Source organism: Ailuropoda melanoleuca, chromosome 13 (genome assembly GCF_002007445.2).
Source record: "Ailuropoda melanoleuca isolate Jingjing chromosome 13, ASM200744v2, whole genome shotgun sequence".
Lineage (NCBI taxonomy): Eukaryota > Metazoa > Chordata > Mammalia > Carnivora > Ursidae > Ailuropoda > Ailuropoda melanoleuca.
Window position 1 is genome coordinate 40062746 of NC_048230.1, and position 21850 is coordinate 40084595.

The 21850-nt window shown below is 46.4% G+C and overlaps 2 protein-coding genes across 10 annotated transcripts in view; one reads left to right on the forward strand and one right to left on the reverse strand.

The window, feature by feature from the left end:
• RECQL5 (RecQ like helicase 5) overlaps nt 1–5417 on the reverse strand; it is a 34338-nt gene extending 28921 nt beyond the window's left edge. For 6 of the 8 annotated variants that reach the window (XR_004619447.1, XR_004619448.1, XM_011225764.3 and 3 more), the window contains exons 1-6: nt 5237–5415; nt 4602–4736; nt 3210–3331; nt 1762–2280; nt 1233–1338; nt 605–716 (exon numbers count right to left, since the gene is read on the reverse strand). Coding sequence is in view for 6 of the 8 variants with exons in the window: in XM_011225764.3 (XP_011224066.1) it covers nt 605–716; nt 1233–1338; nt 1762–2280; nt 3210–3331; nt 4602–4722 (980 nt within the window). In the remaining 2 variants the exon portion in view is untranslated. Of the gene's footprint in view, nt 1–604; nt 717–1232; nt 1339–1761; nt 2281–3209; nt 3332–4601; nt 4737–5236 lie in introns of all 8 variants that reach the window. The other 2 variants (XM_034640159.1, XM_034640158.1) reach the window with 2 other exon arrangements.
• Nucleotides 5418–5531: 114 nt separating this feature from the next.
• Nucleotides 5532–21850, forward strand: part of SAP30BP (SAP30 binding protein) — a 35271-nt gene continuing 18952 nt past the window's right edge. The window contains exons 1-3 of one of the 2 annotated variants that reach the window (XM_034640283.1): nt 5532–5690; nt 7159–7268; nt 9531–9578. In XM_034640283.1, coding sequence (XP_034496174.1) covers nt 5585–5690; nt 7159–7268; nt 9531–9578 — 264 coding nt within the window. In that variant the 5' untranslated portion in view covers nt 5532–5584. Of the gene's footprint in view, nt 5691–7158; nt 7269–9530; nt 9579–13871; nt 13960–21850 lie in introns of those variants that run through there. The other variant, XM_034640284.1, reaches the window with a different exon arrangement.

Here is a 21850-nt window from a genome sequence, read left to right on the forward strand (position 1 = left end):
CACATAGACTCATTCCTCCCCTGACCAAATCAGCTTCCCTGTGAGTCTTAATGAGACCATGTATGCAAAAATGCTCTGTAAATCATACAAGGCATTATTGTTGGTGTTAATCAGAGCAAAGGGCTTCAGGCTGTAGCTGAAAATGTCTCTGGAAGGTTAGGTGGGGCTAGAGGTGAAAGACTTCCCAACAGTTGCCAGGGTGGGTCTAGGAGGCTGGGATGTACCCATTTCTCTTCGGGACTGTCAGTAAGCAATAACAAGGAACGCTGGGAATAAGACATTGCCTTTGATTTCCTACAGTGAGCAGTTTAAGATAGTTCATTCCAGCCCCTCACAGTGACCCTGTGCTAGATGTGAGAGAACTGGGCTGCGTTAACGGATGGGCCTGATGGCTGCGTGCTGCCCTCTACTGGGGGATGGCGGAACCCTGCTGTGCAGTCACCAGGCTGCATAGCACCTGTCACCATGTGAGCTATGCGCTGGGGATTATCTCCTGGGACCTCCTTCCCCTCTGGCCGTGGAAGGAGCTCCCTGAGGCAGAGCACTAGGCAGCCCACTTGAGCCAGGCCCCAACTGGGAAGGTAAGGCAAGAACTATCACTCACCTGACATTGGCTTTGTCCACTCCCATCCCAAAACTAATGGTTGCAACAATGACAGGGACCTTCTCCTCCATCCACTCATTCTGCACCAGTGTTCTTTCAGGAGCCTTCAGGCCTACAACAGAGGGGAAGGTGGTGAAGGGAACCCATTATTTCCCTTGGAATCTACCTTGGGTTTGATACTGTGTTGGGCGCTGTACACACACCCTGAACCCATCACTTACCAGCTGTGTGGCCGTGGGCCATGCACTTAACCTCGTGAAGACCCTAGCCTGCCTGTGTGGAGCACACAGCACTCAGTAAGTGTTAAAGCCCACATTCACACCCAAGGCCACTGGCTTCCCAAACCCGTGCTCTTTCCACAACACCAACAGCTGGGCTTCTAAAAACGCATCACTGGCTGCTGGGAGGGCAGGGGGTGAGAAAAAAGAATTCAGGACTCATAGTTCTCATTTTAGATCTCACTGGTATCTAGACTCCTTTTTACGGATGTAAGGGAATTGCTTCAGCCCTCCTGCGTATCCAGAAGAAGATGACAGACCATCTGATTATCCAGGATCCTTAAAGAACAAGAGACCCACTGACAGGCTTCCGAGATGAAAGCAGACCATATGGCCCAGGCGCCCCGTACCTGCATGGTAAGCCTTGGCACTCACGCCCCTGTGACTGAGCTCTGTTGCCAGCTGTTCACAAGCCTCTCTGGTCCTGCAGTAGACAATGCCGCAGCCAGATAGCAACTGAATGAGGAGACATGGGAAGAAAGTGAGCATTCAGAACAGAACAATCTGCCCATCTTACTGTGGCCTTCTTTAAAAGAAGCTCTCGCTCTTCCTCCTGTCAGCCTCACAGGTTCTTTGAGGCAGGCCACCGGCAGAGCTCTGACCCTCTGTAACAAAGCAGCTCATCTAACCCCTCTGCTTCTGCAAAGGCCCCTCGCTCAGGGGTTGGCTGCTCACCTCCCAGAGAAGAATTCCAGGACAAGGGTACTCCATTAAGGGAAATAATGCCAGGAAACCAAAAGAACAGCTCTCTGTGTGCAAGTTTTAAGAAGCTTCAGCTAGTTCTAAGCAAAGGTTCTAGAAAACCAATTTCCATCTCTAGGCTGCAGATACCACCCACTGGTCTTGAGCGTGTTGGCCTCCCAGCCTCAGGGCGCTCACCCCTTTATCAGCCTTCTGTCCAAGAGCCTTAAGGCAGAAGTCCCTCAGGTTCCCGTAGGGATCAGAAAGCAGTTCTTTGAACTGCACATCATAGAAGAGGTTGGCCCGAAAGCAAGGAGTCTTGAAGGTGGCAACTGGCTGCTTCAGGTGCAGGGCAGCAAACACATCCTCCTGGACTTGGGGGGTGGCTGTGGCAGTCAGAGCCACACACGGAGCATGGGCCAGGCGGGAACGGAGGGTACCCAGACGCAAGTAGTCAGGACGGAAGTCGTGTCCCCACTGAGAAACACAATGAGCTTCGTCCACCACCAGGTAGGAGAGCAGGTGGCGGGACACCAGTGAGTTCAGGGTGGGCTGGAAGGAGGCTGAAGCTGCCATCTCTGGTGTGATGTACAGCAGTTTGGTCTGTGGCTTTTCTCGCTCTAGGTCAGAGAGCAGCTCCTTTTTCTCCTGTGCCGAGAGCTTGGAGTTCAGGGAACTCACTCGTACCTTCAGGGCCAGCAAGTGGTCCACCTGGTCCTGAGGGAAGAAGGGAAACAGGTCACCAAGGGGGAGGCCCAGTGGTCAATGTCACCTTGGCTCGCTGGGCATTTCCGAGCCATAAACGTCCTCCTCCCAACCTCTAAGGTCTTCTCTGTGCATACAACAAGTACAGGAGGTGAAGTGGTTGAGAGCACAGGCTCTGGAGGCAGACAGTCCTGGCTCATTTCTGGCTCACTGAATCACCACAGGCTCTTTGGCTGGCTCTAGCCTCTGACACTCTGTCCGTTCTCCCTCTGTGTATCCTGTAAAACTGGTAACTACCTAACAGGATAGTTGCTAGCATTAAATGAAATTTTACAGTGCAAAGGTGAAGTGAATGTACATAAAGCACTAAGCACAAAGCCTGAGACCTTGTGAAATTCACAAGGCACTGTTACTGTCACTCCGTTTCTCTTCATGGTGGATGGCTCTTAACCGCATGGCCACACTTCCTCGTTTCTGATTCTGTCAGCCCATCTGCAGGCCTTAAATATAGCCAGAGGTGCAGAGCAGATGCTGACAATGTCCCAACCCGTTTATATTAATTTAGCTTTGTATCCATCTGCATCTTCTAACCTGTCGAGAGTGCACATGTGTGTCCATGAGTGAGTGTCTATGTGTATACAGATATATTTCCATACTCCTCTGGGTGAAAAGTAACAGAGGAGGGTGAGAGACCTCAGGCCATCAAGACACAGAAGACTCATTCGTAACCCTCCAGAGTGATATGCACTAGTGGAGCCCCCACATTTGGGCAATTCAGAAGCCCAGTATAGAAAGGGAGCTAGGCAAATCAAAGAAAATAAAAGGCAAAAGATCAAACAGATGAGAAGTGATATTTCCAGCTGAAAAAACAAAACAAAACAAAATTAAAAAACCTTCCCCTCAACTTTTTGGGCTACCATCTTCACTCCCCCAAGCCTCACCTGAATCAAAGCAATGAGTGGAGAGATTACGATAGTGATGCCTTTGGCCAACAGAGCAGGGAGCTGATAGCAAAGGGATTTTCCTGCCCCTGTGGGCATGCACACAAAGACATCCTTGTCACCTGCAAAAAGACAAGACAACGACAGTTAATGGTTCCTGCCCAGGGGCACCTGGGTGGCTCAGGCGGTTAAGTGTCTGACCCTTGATTTCAGCTCAGGTCATCAAGATCTCAGGGTCGTGAAGTCAAGCCCAGCCCCAATTCAAGCTCTGCGCTCAGCGGGGAGTCGCTTGAGATTCTCTCCTTCTCCCTCTGCCCCTCCCCACATTTGTGCACAAGCATGCTTTCTCAAATAAATAAATCTTTTATATTATTATTATTTATTTATTTGACAGAGACAGCCAGCAAGAGAGGGAACACAAGCAGGGGGAGTGGGAGAGGAAGAAGCAGGCTCCTAGCGGAGGAGCCCGATGCGGGGCTCAATCCCAGAACGCTGGGATCACGCCCTGAGCCGAAGGCAGACGCTTAACGACTGAGTCACCCAGGCGCCCCTCAAATAAATAAATCTTTAAAAGAAAATAGATAGATAGATAGATAAATAAATAAATAAATAAATGCTTCCTGCCTTTTATCTTTTTATCAAGGCTGTTGAAAACTAAATGAGAATATAGGAAATGCACCTAGCAGAGTGTCTGGCACATGGGAAGTTCTCAATATAACGCTAACTTCCTTCCCATCCTTCCTGTGTAAAGGGCAAAGATCCAGAGAGATTTGGAAATGGGCACAAACCATTTCCAGTAATGGCAATAACAACCATAAGGGTGAGAAGTCTGAGTCTGTTGAGATATGGATGATTGAATTAAATAGCCATGAAAGTTGAATACTTCTAGATGAGTGGGCATACCTGTAGAAGCAACATCACTTAGAGATCTTTTGTTTATTAAGTGTTACAATGTAGTTAATATTACATTGTTGCTTTCCTCTTGACAACCTCCACTTGCCAATATAGCTCAGGTTTATAATATTATTACTCCTTCCTTCCCTATTTAGGATCCAGGTCACTCAATCTTCAACAAAGGGCTTAGAAGGTCAGTGACTATATTAGGCTATTCCTGCCACTCCCACTACTGCCTACACACAAACCAACAGGAATTGAATCTATGAGTTGTTTTCAAAGACGATCTGCAGCGCTGGCTATGAAATGTAAGAACCAGAACAGCTGGGTGATTGAGAATAAAACTGCAAGTTTTAAGTGACAAATCTACAAGATTTCCAACAATTATGGACTAAGGGTGGGGAAGCAGGAAGGGTCAAAAGGAGGACGTTGGCACCCTCTGGCAATGCTACGGTATAGCCAGCACAAATGTAAACGCAGATAGTTTGGCAATGTTACCTCTCACTACAGCCATGGTCGCACTCTCCTGTAAAGGTGTCTTAAACGAGTCAAACCCAAAAACCTTCTTCAACGTGCTCCGGACTCGACGTTCAGGGTCAAAAGAAGGGTGGGTGCTCATCTTAGCGACAGACAGTGGCCAGAAGTTAAGGTAAAGGTGATGATCATATGATTGCGATGAAAACTCTCTGTTCCACTTTTAGAAGACTGCTTATTTTTCTCTAAGTAAAACTTGCTTTATTACTCAAGCAAAATACTATTTCCAACTAACACAGCTCCCGATAAACAGCCTCAAGCAACACATTCCTCGGCAATTAACATCTCCACTTTCATGCTCAGGAAAATAGAAACATTGAACTATCCCATGCCATGATATGGCACAGAACTAGAAATCAGAACACGAGAAACACAAACTGTGTTTTTGGAATAACCTGGAGGAGCTGGAATTGTTTTTCTAAGATCCACCTCCTGCTCCTTTTATAAGCGCTGCTATCACGGCCATTCCTCCCCCCAGAGCCCCGACCCCTTCTTTCCACCTCCCGGAGGAGAACTCATCCCTCTTTTTCCTCTAAGCCCCAGATCCGCTCTTTTCTCCCTTCCCCAGCCGAAGCCCCCCTCTCTTCACCCCAAGATATCAGAGCTGGGCGAGGGCCACCCAGGAACGAAGGATTCTTGCCGGGCCGCTGCTGCCCGCCGGTCGGGAACTACTCGAAGACCCCCATAAGCCACCCCAAATTCTGAGGAGTCAAATGGCTGTGAACTCACTGTCAGGTAAAACCCACTCAACCTTGTATCTGTCGCGCAGTGATGACGTTTCGGCAGCTCGGGTGGAGGGGCGGGACCAGGAGCAGAACGCCGTTTTGATTGGTTCCTGTACAGGAACAGACGCGGGTACTCCTGGGATAGGAAAAAGTCGCTTTTCCGCACGGAAGTCGGCTTTTTTGACTCATAGGAGGGAGGCACTCTGGGCTTGTGGGAGTAAGATGGCGGGGAAGAAGAATGTTCTGTCGTCTTTGGCAGTTTACGCGGAAGATTCAGAGCCCGAGTCTGACGGCGAGGCTGGGGTCGAAACTGCGGGCGGCGCGCCTGGTGAGGCCCGAATAGGGAACTGGAAGGGGAGAATCTGGTGTCTGCTCGGAATGCTTCTCCCCTAGCAGGGTGGGAGGGAAAGAGATGGTCATTGTGCCCCAAGTGTCGGGTCCTGGAGCGGCGAAGCGCGATCGAGGCCCTGTTTGGGACAGAGTAGACGCTCTGGAATAAGAATGGGCCATCTCCTTCCGCTGATTCGATTATTCTGCCGATACTATTGGAAGTCTTCTCCGTGCCGGGCAACGTGAGGCATAGTGATGTACGAAAGATGGAGAGGATCCGAAGCTACCTGTTCCCTTCGGGTTCGTTGTATAATGGGGAGAGCGATGAGTAGAACGTACGTGGAGGGTGATAAAGTTTGTGTCTTGTTAAATTTGTAACTTCGCATTAGGAATGTGCCCTGGACGCATCTTGGAGCTTTTAAAAATATGTTATGTCTGCTCTCGCTGGCGAGGGAGTAATTCGTAGATTTGGGGTAGCATTTTGTGAGCGTTTTAATGCTCCTCAATGAGTCCCTTATTTTGTGAGCTGTTAAAGCCCATCAGTGATTTTGTTGCCCTACTCAGGTTGAGAATCTCACTGTTAGGAAATGGGAACAGATTTCTTTGGGATCATAGAGAGGGCAGCAAGTTACCTAACACATCTGGGCCTTCCTTTCCTCATTTGGAGGTTAGCTACTCTCAGTTTTGTGTGGTATCTTCCAGTCAGGAGGTTCTCTGGTGGTTTCCCAGTAATTTGTAGCATTTTATATTTTTTTGTTGTTGGTTGCTTTGGTTTAAAGGTAGAAGAAGATTTTGGGGCGCCTGGGTGGCGCAGTCTTTAAGCATCTGCCTTCAGCTCAGGGCGTGATCCCAGCGTTCTGGGATCGAGCCCCACATCAGGCTCCTCTGCTAGGAGCCTGCTTCTTCCTCTCCCACTCCCCCTGCTTGTGTTCCCTCTCTTGCTGGCTGTTTCTGTCAAATAAATAAGTAAATAAAATCTTTAAAAAATAATAAAGGTAGAAGAAGATTTTGCTTCTCAAGTAGATAGGATTGGTAACCCCTCTGGGGCCCCAGTTAAAGCTCCTGTTCCTAGGGGAGGGCACATAAAAATGAGGACAGTAGAGTCCTTGTCTTTTATGAGAAGACAAGTTTTGGTGCCTCTGATACAAGGGAGAGATACCCATACCAAAAGAGGTTTTCAAACAATGTGCAACAGTAGTAGTTTAGAGAAGAGAAGCTTCAGTTGGCATTCTAGGTGGATGGGAAGCAAGAAGGAAAGAATTTAGCATATGGTTTTCTTCCATGTTCTTCTAATGATTTTATCCTCTAAAGTTTGGTTCCAAAGGCGGATTCTGGATCTTTAGTCACTTGCATGAGATTGAGGCACCCTTTGACCTTCAGAGGTAGTTCTGGCCACTCAGATCACCCAAATGTTGCCTTGCATTTTTGTATGCCTTCATCCATTTTTCTTTTTTCCTCCGTTTCAGAGGAGAAAGGTGGATTAGTATCTGAAGCCTATGGAGAGGATGACTTTTCTCGCCTTGGAGGTGATGAAGATGGTTATGAGGAAGAAGAGGATGAGAATAGCAAACAGTCGGTACGTAAATCCCAAATCCAGAGCTGCTCAAGGCACCATTTCGTTTGTCAGAAATCTTCAAACTGTACCAACAGTGTTCCATTCCATGGCTAACATCATTCCTCTTCCTTCCCCCGGCTTTTTGTTTGGTATCTGTTGAGGAAACTGGATTGGATATCCGTGTACTGTTTGAAAACAGAACTTGTTTTCATCTGGGCCATTTTTGTATTAACTTTTGAATTGAAATTTGGGGGTAGAGATAATGGACTATTTTATTTAACTGAGATATCAATGAGTGTTTCATGTTGGTTTTCCCTGTTAAGATAGTTTATTCCATTTATAACAATGCATTCGTCCCGAATGGTGTATCATTTATATCTGCAGTCAACTCTGTATTATTTTTAATCTTAGTTGGGTTTATTCAAATCTTTCAGCTTTTTAAAAAGATTAAGAAGGGAAATTAATTAGTTTTTTGTTTGTGGTTTGATCCTTCTTAATTTCTTCTTTGATACTTTACTTGGCACTTTTTATCAGAGTATCCTCTGTTCTTGAGCACAAATCTTGCCTGACATTTAGTATGTGCTGGCAACAAAGAAAAGAGAATTGTGTCTTAATTAACCAGAAAGCCTTCGGATACACTATTGCTGACTTCAGGAGCCACAGTTTAAAACTTTGGAGAGAAAGCAAGGATTCAAGCTGGTGCTTAGCACAAAGACATACAAAGTGAAATCTGTATATTCAGCAACACCTTTAACTGAAATACTCAATGTACTTTATTATTTGTTTGAAAGTTTTCTTATGCGTTGATATTTAAATATTAGTTAAAAGACTTTCTGATTAAAACAAAAAAGCATTTTTGCATTTGATGCTCTTTTGGAAGATATTTTCATGTCCTTAGCCCCACCATCAATGCTGGTAATTCAGAATTGACTAAAATTGTTTAGAAAAGCTTTGCAAATTGTTTTCTTTTCTTGACTTTTCTTAAGTGCACACATACTGACTTAACACCATAACTGTTTTCTTAGTAAATGTGCATGATGTGTTTCTGAAGTGTTGTTCCACATTGCTTTGCTTAGAATTTTCATCATATTTAAGCTTTTTATCATTCTAGTAAAATTCTCTCATCAAATCCCAATATAGACATTCTAAAGTGTGATTGTATCTGGCTGAGCTACATCTCTGAGTATTTGGCATGACTGATTTCATCTTAAGAAAATCATGGCGATTGCATTTAAACCTTTGGGCTCACTGGCACCTGACAGGACAGTTAAATCTCAAAGCCATCAGTATAGTTTGTTCGACTCTCACAGGTGATGTTTCTGTTAACATCTGGGGCACGACTTAATCTTTGGGTTAAAGTGTAGCTCGATTGAAAAAAGCAATTTCAAATGAAACTTAATTTCTTCCTGGATGTTAAGTTAAAGACTTGCACATTGGGGTGTTCTCGGAACTGAAGTGGATATAGCTATGTGATAGGGTAGCTGATCTTTGACCGTTAGTAGCATTCAGTGGAATGGTGGGCTAGCCCATGTGAGGCCAGTGCATGCTTTGGAGAATGCCTTGTTCACATGGTGCTTTGTGTCAGGCAGGCCGTTTGGATCAGGAACAAGACTGGATAGAAGGGGTCAGTGGCAGTTCTGTGAAAGCTTGGATGAAGGCAGGGCCTACTCGGCTGGGACCCAGAAAGGCCAGGTGTTGGCTCTTTAGCCTATCCCTGGGTCACTTGCCCTGGTCCTTTGACACCTGCCTTCCTGCTGTTCATGTAGCTGTGACTGTTCCTGGGCTGAAGTGCTGGGGTGTGGTTATGTGGGAGCCATGGCTCTCTGACTGTGAACAATGTCGTGGTAGGTCTGAGTCTGATGTCCTTGTGTGTAGGAAAGGCAAAGAAGAAAAAAAGGTTCATGTTCCCGTTTTAAATAATTGATATTTCATTAGAAACATGATGCCTGTTTTATCCTGTGGGGCCTGGTCTTATTCTTTTCTGACACATTGCAACCTTTTCCCATTTTTATGTATGTGATTTTTAATCTCAGGCATTTTCATCGCTGTAGGCTGTGGCACTGCTGGAGTAACAACCTTGAGCTGCTGATGTTCTTTTCTCCACCCCCCCCCCGAACATCTCCTTTCCCCCTTCTCTTTCTCTAGTTTTGGGTCATAGGGCAGGGGAGGGGTTCTTGGTGGGATGGGCCAGGCTGGGTACATTGCTCCAGCCCCTAGTTATGCATGTGAGAACCCTCAGGCCCGCTCTTTTAAGCTTAATCCTCTAAATTCTTTGTCTTGTAGGAAGATGACGATTCAGAGACTGAAAAACCTGAGGCTGATGACCCAAAGGTATTTGGTGTTGGCTGTGGTGGGGTGGCTGGATGCAACAAGGCGTTGTAACATTGTGGCTCAGTTCCTATGTCTGGGCCAGGTCGGTCCGCTAACACACTGTGCTAACACTCTGTGCAACCATGTATACATTTTCTGGGATGAAACCAGCTTTCTAAAGAAAGAAGGTCACAATGGAATGTGTAAGTGCCGAGGCAGCTTGGATTTCTAGCCTTGCAGACCTTGCCGTATCTCCAGACTAGAAAGGCGAGAGGCCTGGCGGAGCATAGCAGCCTGCCCCTGCTCGGTAGCCAGGTGAACTTGGGGTCACCGCACGTGCAGGTGGGTTAGATGTGGGAATGTTTCTAGAATCGGGAAGTACTCTTTAGTCATCTAGAAATGAGAAAGGGCCATGAGAGGGTCGGACAGAGTGGCCTCTCCCCAGCTGTTGGAGAAGTCGCACCTAATCCTTGTTTCCCCCAGGCCTGTGCCCATCCACTTTTAGATAAACAGAATGGTCTTTCTGAAACAACTTCGCCATTTCCTCTGATATTTCCCTCCCAGTAGCAGCCGGGAGTAATTAGCAGCATTTCCTGTCATGCTTCTTGACCTCTGGTGATGATGGTTAAGACCCCCCCCACCTTGTGTCAGGTAGGCTTGCTGTACTATGCCCTGGGCATCAGTACAGCTGTCTGTTGAGGACACATTGTTTAGGGAACAAACATTTCTCTTTCAAAGAGAAATTCCCTCACTCTAGGCCTGGGGAATACGGGCCAAGTTTTGTGATTAAAAGCTGCTGTGAAACCCACCGAAACCTTCAAGGCAACATAATAGAACTTCGGAAAATTGTACCACATTATAATCAAAATGGTAGTATATCAGAAAATATAGCACGAGCTGTTCCAAATTTGAACTGATTCTGTGTTTGGATAGAACTGTGTGCGACCATTGAAATAAGCCCATGAAAGGCTGTGGATGATGCGGAAAGGAAGGAAGTTTGAGCAACAGCATGCAGAAGACAAAAACTTGAGCGCTAGGCACTGCAAATGCCACTCCTTTGTGTGCCAAGTAAGGAACTCAGGCTTAACTTACCCAAGCATTATAAGTAGGAGGGCAGACCTGTGGCCTGGGTCAAGGGCGGCCACGCTGCTGCTTGGGCTTGTGGAAGGAAAATGGTCAGTAATGGTAGTCATCTTCTGTCTTAGTACTTGGGGTGTGTGGGCCTTAGAGCCCATGCATGAGGTAAACCTGAGGGGCTGCCAAGTGCTGGAGCTTCCGCGTGGAGGGAAGGGAAGATTTGTGAGACCTGGAGCCTGTGTGTGTGCAGTGGCTGGCCTTTGCCTAAGGCTGGAAGGCCTCCTGGGGAGGTTGGCTAGAGAAAAAGGTTCATGTCTCATGCTCAGCCTTTCTCAGTACCACGTGAAGGTTGTAAAGACGTGTCGTCTATACTCACCCTTTGACTGATGTGCCTTACTGTATTTCATTCAGTCATTTGAACTTCGAGTCTGGTTGTAGAATGAAAGGTGTTCTGGAACAATTTCTGTTCTTGAGAAGCCCTCGGAGAACAGAACACAGAATCCACCCTTACAGTGACTTGTAGTTCTTTTGAAGGATGAGTGTGGAGGGGGTCAGCCAGAGCTCTCCAGCTCATGTGTCCTCAAGTCCAAAAATCATGAGTGTTCGTGGCATCCCAAGGACTGGAAACGGTCTTCTGTGCTCCCCATGCCTTAGTCCTGGTGCTGGCTTCCTCTCCTGCCTGAGGTGGTCTCAGACTGACTTCAGGCAACAGCCTCCACCTCAAACCGCTCCCAGCCCTCCCTCTATTCTGGAACTCTTCTGGCATACTTAATTGATTTTTAACAATATATATTTTTTAAAGGTTTATTTATTTATTTATTAGAAAAAGCCCGTGCATGCACATGCAGGCGGTGGGGTGGGGGTGGGGGAGTCTTTTTTTTTTTTTTTTAAAGATTTATTTATTTATTTGACAGAGATAGAGACAGCCAGCGAGGGGGGGAACACAAGCAGGGAGAGTGGGAGAGGAAGAAGCAGGCTCATAGCAGAGGAGCCTGACGTGGGGCTNCAAGAGTTGGACACTTAACCAACTGTGCCTCCCAGGCGCCCCAACTTTTAACAATATTTTTGAATTCCAAACCTTGAATTTTGATTATTTCTGCCTTAAGTATGTGAAGTTTCTAAAATAGGCTATGTCACCCGGATGGGTTAGAGGCATCATTTGTTTTGTTAGCAAATGGATTGATGTCATAACTGTCTTCTCCACCAGATGGCACTCCTTCCTGCTTTGGCTTTTTATTTTTATTATTATTTTTTTAAAGGTTTTATTTATTTGTTTGAAAGAGAGACAGAGAGAGCACTAGCAGGGGGAAGGGCAGAGTGAGAGGGACAAGCAAATGTCTGTGGAGCATGAAGCCCGACACGGGGCTCAATCCCACGACCCTGAGATCACAACCTGAGCTTCATGAAGTCAGACATTCAAGTGACTGAGCCAGCCAGGCAGCCACTGCTTTGGCTTTTTAAAATCTGCTTTTGATTTTTTGCTACAGTAGTTCTCAAACATTTTGGTGTCTTTACACAATTAAAAACCAAGAATCCCAAAGAGCTTCACTTCATTTTGGTTTTATCTGTTGGTATTTAGTATCTTAGAAGTTAAAACTGAGAAAAATTTTTAAATACTTGTCATTTAAAAATAACAGTTAAACCCATTCCATATTAATATAAATCCCATTTTAACAAAAAATAACTATTTCTGAAACCGAAAAAAGTTGATGCAGAGACACATGGTTTTCCCATTGTACAGGTCTCCTTCACGTCTGACATCTGTCTTGATGCACAGCTAGGTTCTCATCACTGCTCCTGCATTCAGTCTGTTGCAGGGTGTCATTTGGTTGAAGTAGTTGAAGAAAACCTGGCTTCACACATAGGTCATTGGAAAGAGGAGAAATACTTTAATAGCCCTCTAGGTGATTGTAGATCTTCTTTGTACTTGATCAAAACTCAACAAGCGATGGTTTCCCAAAAGTTAACTTGCACCATGAAATATGAAACGTTCTGAGTGAACTTTTTGTATTCTGCTTTATTTAAGGCCACAGGTCTGCCTTGTACTCTGAATGGCTGTTTTACCCATCCATGATATGCCATCCCCAGGCTCTGGTGGTTTGGGAAGTCTTGGTTCACTGAGTTACGCGGATCTGCAGTGATGCATTCTGTTCTCTGATATCCAAAAAATTATATTTGTTAGTGACATTGCTAATCTCATTGGACAAGTCATTAAGTATTGGAAAGCTGTCTGTTCACTGTGGGGAATACACATTTTCCAAGATGCTAATTTTTACTCGAGATCTTGAATTTTACCATTACCAATAAATTCTTTTAGAGTTTTCCTTGATGTGACGGGCTTCATTTTTTGAGACAATGTCTGTCATTTACTCATATCTGACTAACAGTAGTTTGTAAGTCATTCTTTCAAGTAAAAACGGTGTTCCATGGAGAAAGCAACTAGATCGGCTAGTAACTCCCTCACCTAGGCACTTTTCCTTGCGGTACCCATCGGACCTCCGTGTGTAGAGGTGTTGATGTGACCTCTCACGGTATCAAACAAAATGCAAAAAAAAAAATTTTTTTTTAATTAAATTTTACTCAAGGGTCAAGACTGAATAAGATTAATCACTTTGACTGCTTCACCAAGGATATTCTCAAGTGAACTTGGCTTTTTTTGTAATTGAGAGTATGCCTATTGCTAAAACTCAGTGTAGCTGCCTCAATTTGTTGTAAAGAGCCAGCTTTCTCCACCATCGCTTTTGCTAGCATCAGCACGGTGAAAAAGGCAAGTGATGTCTTAGTATTAGGGAACTAGTTTTGACCATGCAGACCCCCAGGGGGCCACAGATTAACTTGGAGAACCACTGTTCTTCAGAAAAAGATTCTTGGGTCAGTAATACTAAATAGTTGTTTGGTAACTGTTTGCATTGCTCTGTAAGTGTCCAGTAAGCTGTCAGCCATACGGGGCCTTGAGCTGCAGTGAGGGGGGAGGAGTATCCAGAGGAGGGGAGGGGGGGCGACAGTTAAGGCTCTAGAGTTGGAGATCTGAGTTTGAATTCCAGCCGTCCTTGGGGAAGTCCCTTAACCTCAGAGTTTGTCACCTGGAAAACAGGCATCATAATAAAACCTGCCTCATTTATTTTATGTGGATGAACTGAGTAAATGTGAACAGATAATTAGCTTAATAGCGTCTGGCATGTGTATGTTCAGTGGCGTTAGTCGCAACCACCAGTACCTCCTATGCTTGCTCCCCAGGCTGGTCACCCTGTCGTTGGGCCTGTTTGGGAATATTGAATTCCCCATTTTGAAACTGGAGTGCATTCAGAGGAGAGCAGTCATAAAGGTGAGGTCACTGGAGGGGACTGGAAACCACATCCCATGAGAGGTTAAGGAGCTGAGAGGCGACTGGAGAAGAGCCTGCAGTTCTGTCTGCTGTTTGAAGGTCCCATGGGGCGGGGGAGGTGAAAGCCACGTGCAGACCTTGAAGCAACGCACAGAGCTACAGGAGACATGTTTGCTTCACAAGGTAGTGAGCTCCCTGGTTCTGGACCTTTTTCAGACCAGTTTTAAGAAAACCTTTGTCAGGGGCACCTGGGTGGCACAGCGGTTACGCGTCTGCCTTCGGCTCAGGGTGTGATCCCGGCGTTATGGGATCGAGCCCCACATCAGGCTCCTCTGCTATGAGCCTGCTTCTTCCTCTCCCAGTCTCCCTGCTTGTGTTCCCTCTCTCGCTGGCTGTCTCTATCTCTGTCGAATAAATAAATAAAATCTTAAAAAAAAAAAAAAAGGAAAAAGAAAAAGAAAACCTTTGTCAGGAATGTCCTAAAAAAATGTTTGGGTTGGGGTTGGACTAACCCCCCCAAGTGGTCTCCTGGGAGGGGTTTGGACATTATGGATAAGCAAAGTTGAGTGTTCTCTCACTTCATTTATTATCTGCTGACTTTAGAAAGTACAAATATAGAGTACAAAGACTGGGAATTGCACTAATTTTTATCACTCTGATGTTTGGGGATACCTCTGAGCACAAAGTCCCATATTTAGGGGGGTGAGTAAGAAATGAGAACTCGAGACCCACCTCTGGAGGGAGCGTTTGGTTCTCATCCCTCAGCCTGGGGAGGTGGGATCAAGCTCTGGGTTTCTGAGTTTGCCCCTAACTGGAGCAAAGGAGGTGGCCGAGCAGTATCCGGGAAGCGGTATGCTTCTGCACTTCTGTTGCATCCCGTCTGTTTCTCCAACTTCCAGTTTTCTGGTCTTACCTCCTCAGGAAGCAGCCTGACTCTGATCTGATCACTCAACAGAAGGTGGCACTGCTGTCCAAGAAAAAGTCAGACCGGAAGTGGCAGGCCTCTGTTCAGCTCTTTACTGCAGGGAGAGGGGTGCCAGATGGCTTAAGTGTTTCCTCCATCTGTTTGCCCTTGGCATATGGGCTTCCCCTTCCCACTCTCCTTTGTCCGTGGTCTACCTCGGCTACACTGGAACGTTTTCCCTTGTTTATTTTTTTCCCCACTCCCACAGTTCCTGTGGATGAAGGTATTTCCACTGGCTTACTGTCTCTGACACACCCTTCCTTTGAAAACAAACACGGGCATTGATGACCTGGCACGGGAAAGCCGGAGCGGCCCGTTGCCAGCTAGCTGGGAGGGCTGGCTTCGCCATGCGGGGTGGGATTGCGGGCCTCCCTGTGGTATTGCAGTCCCGGCTTTGACCCAGGGAAAGAATCCTCTTGGCCCGAAGAGCAAACATCTGTCAAAACAAAATATGTCTGTGGGTCAAGGAGGTAGCATCGGGTGGGGGGATATGTGGTTCCGGAATTTTTTTAAAGGTGTGTATAACCCTGATTAAAATAAAACATTTGAGGGGGGTGGCGCCTGGGTGGCTCAGTTGTTAAGTGTCTGCCTTCAGCTCAGGGCATGATCCTAGGGTACTGGGATCGAGCCCCACATCGGGCTACCCACTCAGCAGGAAGCCTGCTTCTCCCTCTCCCACTCCCCCTGCTGGTGTTCCCTCTCTCCCTGTGTCTCTCTCTGTCCAATAAATAAAGAAAATCTTTAAAAATAAATAAAATAAAACATTAAAAAAATTTTTTTTATTTATTTGAGAGAGAGAGAACACAAGTGGAGGGGGGAGGCAAAAGAAGAGGGAGAAGCAAACTCCCTGCTGAGCAGGGAGCCCAATATGGGGCTCAATCCCAGGACCCTGGGATTAGGACCAGAAAGATACTTAACCTACTGAGCCACCTGGTCGCCCCAAAATAAAACATTTCTTAGATTCTTTGACCCTAGGGGGCACCTGGGTGGCTCAGTTGGTTGAGCATCTGCCTTCGGCTCAGGTCGTGATCTCTGGGTCCTGGGATCGAGCCCCACATCAGGCTGTCTGCTTCTCCCTCTGCCCGCTGCTCTGCCTGCTTGTGCGTACATTCTCTCTTTCTCTGTCAAATAAATAAATGAAATCCTTAAAACAAACAAACAAAAAAGATTCTTTGACCCCAAAAATAGTGCAGAAATGTGAGTTCACACCTTCAAAGCCCGGTTAGTGGACTTGGAGTCAGAAGACCTAGGTTGAGCCCTGGTTTGGCTTCCCAGCAGCTGTGGGACCACAGGCACATAGCGTCAGCTGTGCCCTCAGCTCATCTGTGATGCCCGCTTCGCCAGGTGATGGGATGCATGCGGGCGTGTGTCCAGCAGTCTAAAATCAGCTCTTGGCGGCCTTTTTAACAGAACTGGGTCTGGTCAGACGCCCTTATCCTGTAGGTCAGAAGTTGCCACATTTTCTCAGTTCATGGCACCCTTGGTGTCTCAGGAATTTTTCATAGAACTGACAGGCCAAAAGAAATACCTAACAATTAGCTCCAAACAATATTCCTATCCTCACAATTCGGTAGCCGCTTGAAAAGATAATACATGAATTTGTGTGGTATCTGATAGATGTTGATTAATGCTGTGTTTCCCTTGAAATGTTTATTTATTCTTTTGAGAGAGCGAGCGTGAGTGGGGCGGGGTGGGGGTGCAGAGGGGGAGAGAGAATCCCAAGCAGGCTCCACACCTGGCGTGGAGCCGCCCAATATGGGGCTCGATCTCACGACCCTTAGATCATGACCTGAGCCAAAATCAAGAGCTGGACACTCAACCAACTGAGCCACCCAGGCGCCCCTCCCTTGAAATTTTTAAATGTCATGGGTACCTTTGTGCGTTTGCTGCAGCACCGTGGGGTGCCTTGATGGCAGTTTGGGAACTGTGTTGGTAGATCGTCTCTGAGTTCCAGAGCAGTGGGACTTGGTAAGGTCCTCACCCTCCCCAGAGGCCTGCTCAGCTGAGTGAGCAGGTCTCACCTTCAGTAACGGTACCTCACACACTTGAATTCCCTTAAGAAGGTCAAGTGTCTCGGTCGCCATGTGTTATTAATTGGCTTGAAGTCTAGAGGAAGGATTTGCATTGGATAGAGCTGACTCAGTAATCCCCAGCTTCCTCTCCTCTCCAGCCTCTCCCCCGACCCAGCATTTTTTCTTTTTTAAGATTTTATTTTTATTTATTTGTTAGAGAGAGAAAGAATACAAGCAGGGGGTGCGGCAGGCAGAGGGAGAAGCAGACTCCCCACCAAGCAAGGAGCCCGATGCAGAACTCCATCCCAGGACCCTGGGATCATGACCTGAGCCAAAGGCAGATGGTTAACTGACTGAGCCACCCAGGCGTCTCCCAACCCAGCATTATTATTGATCTTTTCAAGTTTCAGAATCAAACATCTGGAGCCTGGGAACTGCTCATGAAGCTTGTTTCCAAGGAATTTGTTACTGACTACTGATTTTAGGAAGAACTTTCAGGATTCTGTTTATCGACCATCTAAGGAAAGAGGCTCTAGAACATGTTCCGGCTCCTGCAGGATTGCTGCAGAGCAAATGCTTTCCCCTTTGGGCTTTGCGTGTGCTCTGCCTCCAGGACTCTGAAGTCAGAGAGGGAGATGCTAAGCCTTTTCCTAAGCAAGCGGCATAGGGTTCTGTTCATCGTGAAAGATACTTAGGAGGGACAGGTTGTGGGGCGCCTGGATGGCTCAGTCAGTTAAGTATGTGACTTTTGGTTTTGGCTCAGGTCGTGATCTCAGGGTCATGAGATCAAGCCCTGCATCGGGCTCCATGCTCAGCACCAAGTCTGCTTGAGATTCACTCTCCTTCTGCTCCTCCCTTCCCACGCTTATTTTCTCTCTCCCCTCTCTCTCTCAAATAAATAAATCTTTAAAAAAAAAACGGGGGGATGGGGCGCCTGGGTGGCACAGCGGTTGAGCGTCTGCCTTCAGCTCAGGGCATGATCCCGGCGTTACGGGATCGAGCCCCACATCAAGCTCCTCTGCTGTGAGCCTGCTTCTTCCTCTCCCACTCCCCCTGCTTGTGTTCCCTCTCTCCCTGGCTGTCTCTGTCTCTGTCGAATAAATTAAAATAAATAAATAAACAAAGAAACAAACAAACAAACAAATGGGGGAGCAGGTTGTATGGTGTGGTATAGGAGCCATGAGTCCCTTTCCAGCCTTCACAGGTGGGTCATTGTGTGCCTTTGCTTGGTGAGCTTCAGGAGAACCCACGCTTGTGGAATGTTCTGTTGAGAATTACTTTTCAGGATGGTGCCGCAAAGGTTATCTGTTAGAGCATAAACTTGGACTTTTTCTTAGAGGTCTTTGACACCTGAAAGGGTTATGTGGTACTGTTCTTCTGGTGTTTATTTTATTCGGGTTTTGTTTTGGTTTTATTTTATTGTCAAATTATTATAATAACAGGAATTTATTATTTTGTAAAAGAAAAAAATCACCTAATTCTACAATCCTAATAGTGCATCCATTTTCATCTTTCTGTCCTTTTATGTTTGCCGGTGTAATAGCATACATTTTGCATCCAGTTTTGTTTCCATCTGAATAACATTTTCAGTGCTGTTACAGTCTGAGTAATGACAATAGTGGGACGTAAGTGAAAAATTAAAAGCTAAACCCTTAAGAATTGTATGGGATGTGAGTTACATCTCGTTGAAACTGCTCTCAGAAGAAAAAAATCTTTTGTCATTTTCTAAAAACCTTCAAAGGGACGATAAAAAGAAGGTTGAGACCCAGCTTTTATTCCAGGGGTGAGACCAGTCTTTAGCGCACTTTTCCCATCAGTCCCGCAGCTCTTCTCATACGAGCTAGCTAGAATACAAACCAGAGTTAGTATGCTGTAGTATTAAAAAATTAATTTATGTTTATAGTTGTCATTGAATAAAATGCCACGTAGGCAATTTCTTTCCAATTAGACTCTCTGGTGGATAAAACACAGCTGTGCTGTTTACATGGGTCAGAAGAAATAAGTCATTCTTTAAAACTTGGGTTCTCCTCATAGTTCCCATGATTGTTCACCCAGTAAGGGAGGAGGGCTGAATAGCAGTCAGGATTTGGTAGCATTCCTTCCATAAGTGCCCAGGAAATCTCTAGGCTAAGGACAGGATGGCAGCACCCACTGGGTATATGATTAAGTCTTCAGTACCAGCCGTTCCATTCAGGTCAACTCAGATGTTACTCACTGGAGCACTGGGGACCCTTGAGCTGTTTGCCCTACTCGTTATAGTTAAAAGGTAATTCTTCTGGCTGTCTTCCCTTTAAGTTGAGAGCTTAACACCTCCTTTGCTCTGTGACCTACTACGGAGTCATTCCTGGAGAGGTATTTTTCCTCTTTGGTCTTTGATGTTGGCTTCCCCAGTGGTTGAACCTAAGGCTTCACAGAAACCGTTATTATCTGCCGCCTCATAGTCTAGAGGGAGGAGATCAGAAGTTGGGAAGTGGTATTACTAGGCTTTGGGTCAGACAGACTCGGGCTTGGGTCCCAGCATTGCCACTTCCTGGATGAGAAGCCACTTCATTGGACTTTGTCTCGGTTTAGTCATCTGTAAGATGGGAATAATAATGTCCGCATCATGGGGTTATCGGGAGATTTGGATGATGTATGTTAGCTCTTAGTGAGTTCTGTTGTTCAAGGCCTAGGAGGGAGAATATGTACTTGGTCCTTCCATCTTGGTATTGTTTTCCTACCTTCCCCCATGTTGTGCCTCCTGTACCTCGTGATCCTTTGAACGCTGATTAGAAAAAAAAAAATTACAGCATGACTCACCCAGGACCAGAGGCGGAAATGGCCCTTGACCATTACTGGATTGACTGGGAGTCATCCACTCCGAACTTCTTGCTGGAAGTTGTAATGTGGCCTTTGAACTATTGAGAATGCCCAAGCCTACTTAACATTTCACGTTTTTTTGCTCTCACCACGATGGCCAGATGGCCATTCATCTTTAACAAGGCTAGGGTTGCCCTTGCAGAAGTGGGTGTCAGGGAATTTCCATGCTGGGGAGAACCCAGCCACCCCAGGCTGGGGTCTGCAGTTCTTTTTCTTTTTTTTTTTTTTAAGATTTTATTATTTATTTGACGAGAGAGAGAGAGACAGCCAGCGAGAGAGGGAACACAAGCAGGGGGAATGGGAGAGGAAGAAGCAGGCTCCCAGCAGAGGAGCCTGATGTGGGACTCGATCCCAGAATGCCAGGATCACGCCCTGAGCTGAAGGCAGACGCTTTACGACTGCGCCACCCAGGCACCCCTGGGGTCTGCAGTTCTCAGTGGTGACCTGATCCAAGCAGCAGCCAGGACCGAGATTGGGAGAGGGGGAGGCTGCAGGCTGTAGCTGTTTCAGAAAGGGAAGCAGCTCCTTTGTTGTCCAGATTGAAAGAATTCCAAGTTAGGTCCTTTGTCGAGCCACCTTCCAAAGAAGGCCTGGCTACATCTTAAGCTGAACACTTCTGGTAGAAATGTAATTGCTGGAAGTTGTGATCTCGTTCAGAGAACGACCCTTATTCTCCCTGTGACCTCCCCTCTTGGCTCCACTGAACTGCTCCAGACTGTACTTGCTCCAAGTCAACTGAAGCTCAGGCTCCCAGAAGCCCCACCCCGTTCCTTTGTGGTTCTGCAGCCAGAAGGAGCCCCTGCATGCCCAGTCGGCTCGCCTTCAGCCCTGCAAGCCCCAACATACTTCTTCCCTTCGGGCCCAGATGCCACAGATTACTAACCAAGGTGTGGTTGGGTGCCTCCTTCCCTAGTCAGGATTTATCTTTTTGAAATCCTATGATTCAGAAAACAAGCAGCCTGTCCTTCCAAGAGCGATCCAGCACTTCCCACCCTCGTTCTGTGTTCTAATCCTTGTCCCTTGAAATGCTGCTTTGCAGTTTCTGGATTCAATAGGATTTTGCTCATTTGCATTCCTAACTTTGGAGTTAGGTAAATTTTTTCTAAAACAGCGCTTTAAAGGTAGGTACTGGCTTTGCTTTTGGCCTGTAGATTGTTAATTCTTCTTCGTGCCACTTTGTAGATGGTGACCAGTTTGCCTTTCCAATCTCCTGGCTTTCTGGTATCTGTTATTTTTGTCCTACATGGTAATCTTAATGCCTCAGTTTGGTGGCTGACCTCTCAGGAGGGATAATGCTATTGTAAATTGGTGACCATGTCAAGTTATGTGTCAGAAAGACTTCACTTTTCTGTCCTCAGCCTCACAAAGCTGTTTCCTTTGTCCGTGTCTGGCTCCAAGCCCTTCCACCCTGTCCCCCAAATAACAACTTGAAGCATAGAAACACTGTTTTTCTGGAAAACCTTTAAGAAAAAAGTGCAACCTGACCCACCACTGAAGGCTTAATTCAAATTCTTGATGTGAGCTGACCTCTTTACCCAAACACAGACACCCGAGATGTAAGAGGGAGGAATAGAATGGCCCTCTCTGAACATCTTCTACAACTTTCTAGAAACTCAGAGTCTTCAGATGTCTTGAATCAATGTGAGATTACACTTGGAACAGTCAGATTAACAAAGCCTCCCGTTTGGAAATGGCTCCTGGCCAGAGCCTTGCATGTACGTTGAAGTCTGGATGGTTCCACGTGACAGAGCATCGGCACCCCGCTGAGCAATGTCGGCTTTGTTGAGCTACATTTTTCAGATAGGGAGAAGAACCCGTTTTCCTCTTTTCTTCAGTCCACAAGGCCAGTTCTAGAGCTGGCTTGTCTTAGCGGATGCCTGTTTAACCCTCCTGTAGAAACCTCTGCTTGGGGAGCTGAGCCTTCCCATCAGTGAGCTGGGATTGAAGGTGAGTCCGTTGGATCCAAAGTGACCCCACCAACTTCCGTGCATTTTTCTGATAAGTTGAGTGTTTCCATCCCCAGGCAGGCCGTGTGCAGTGGCAGTGACCCAATCCT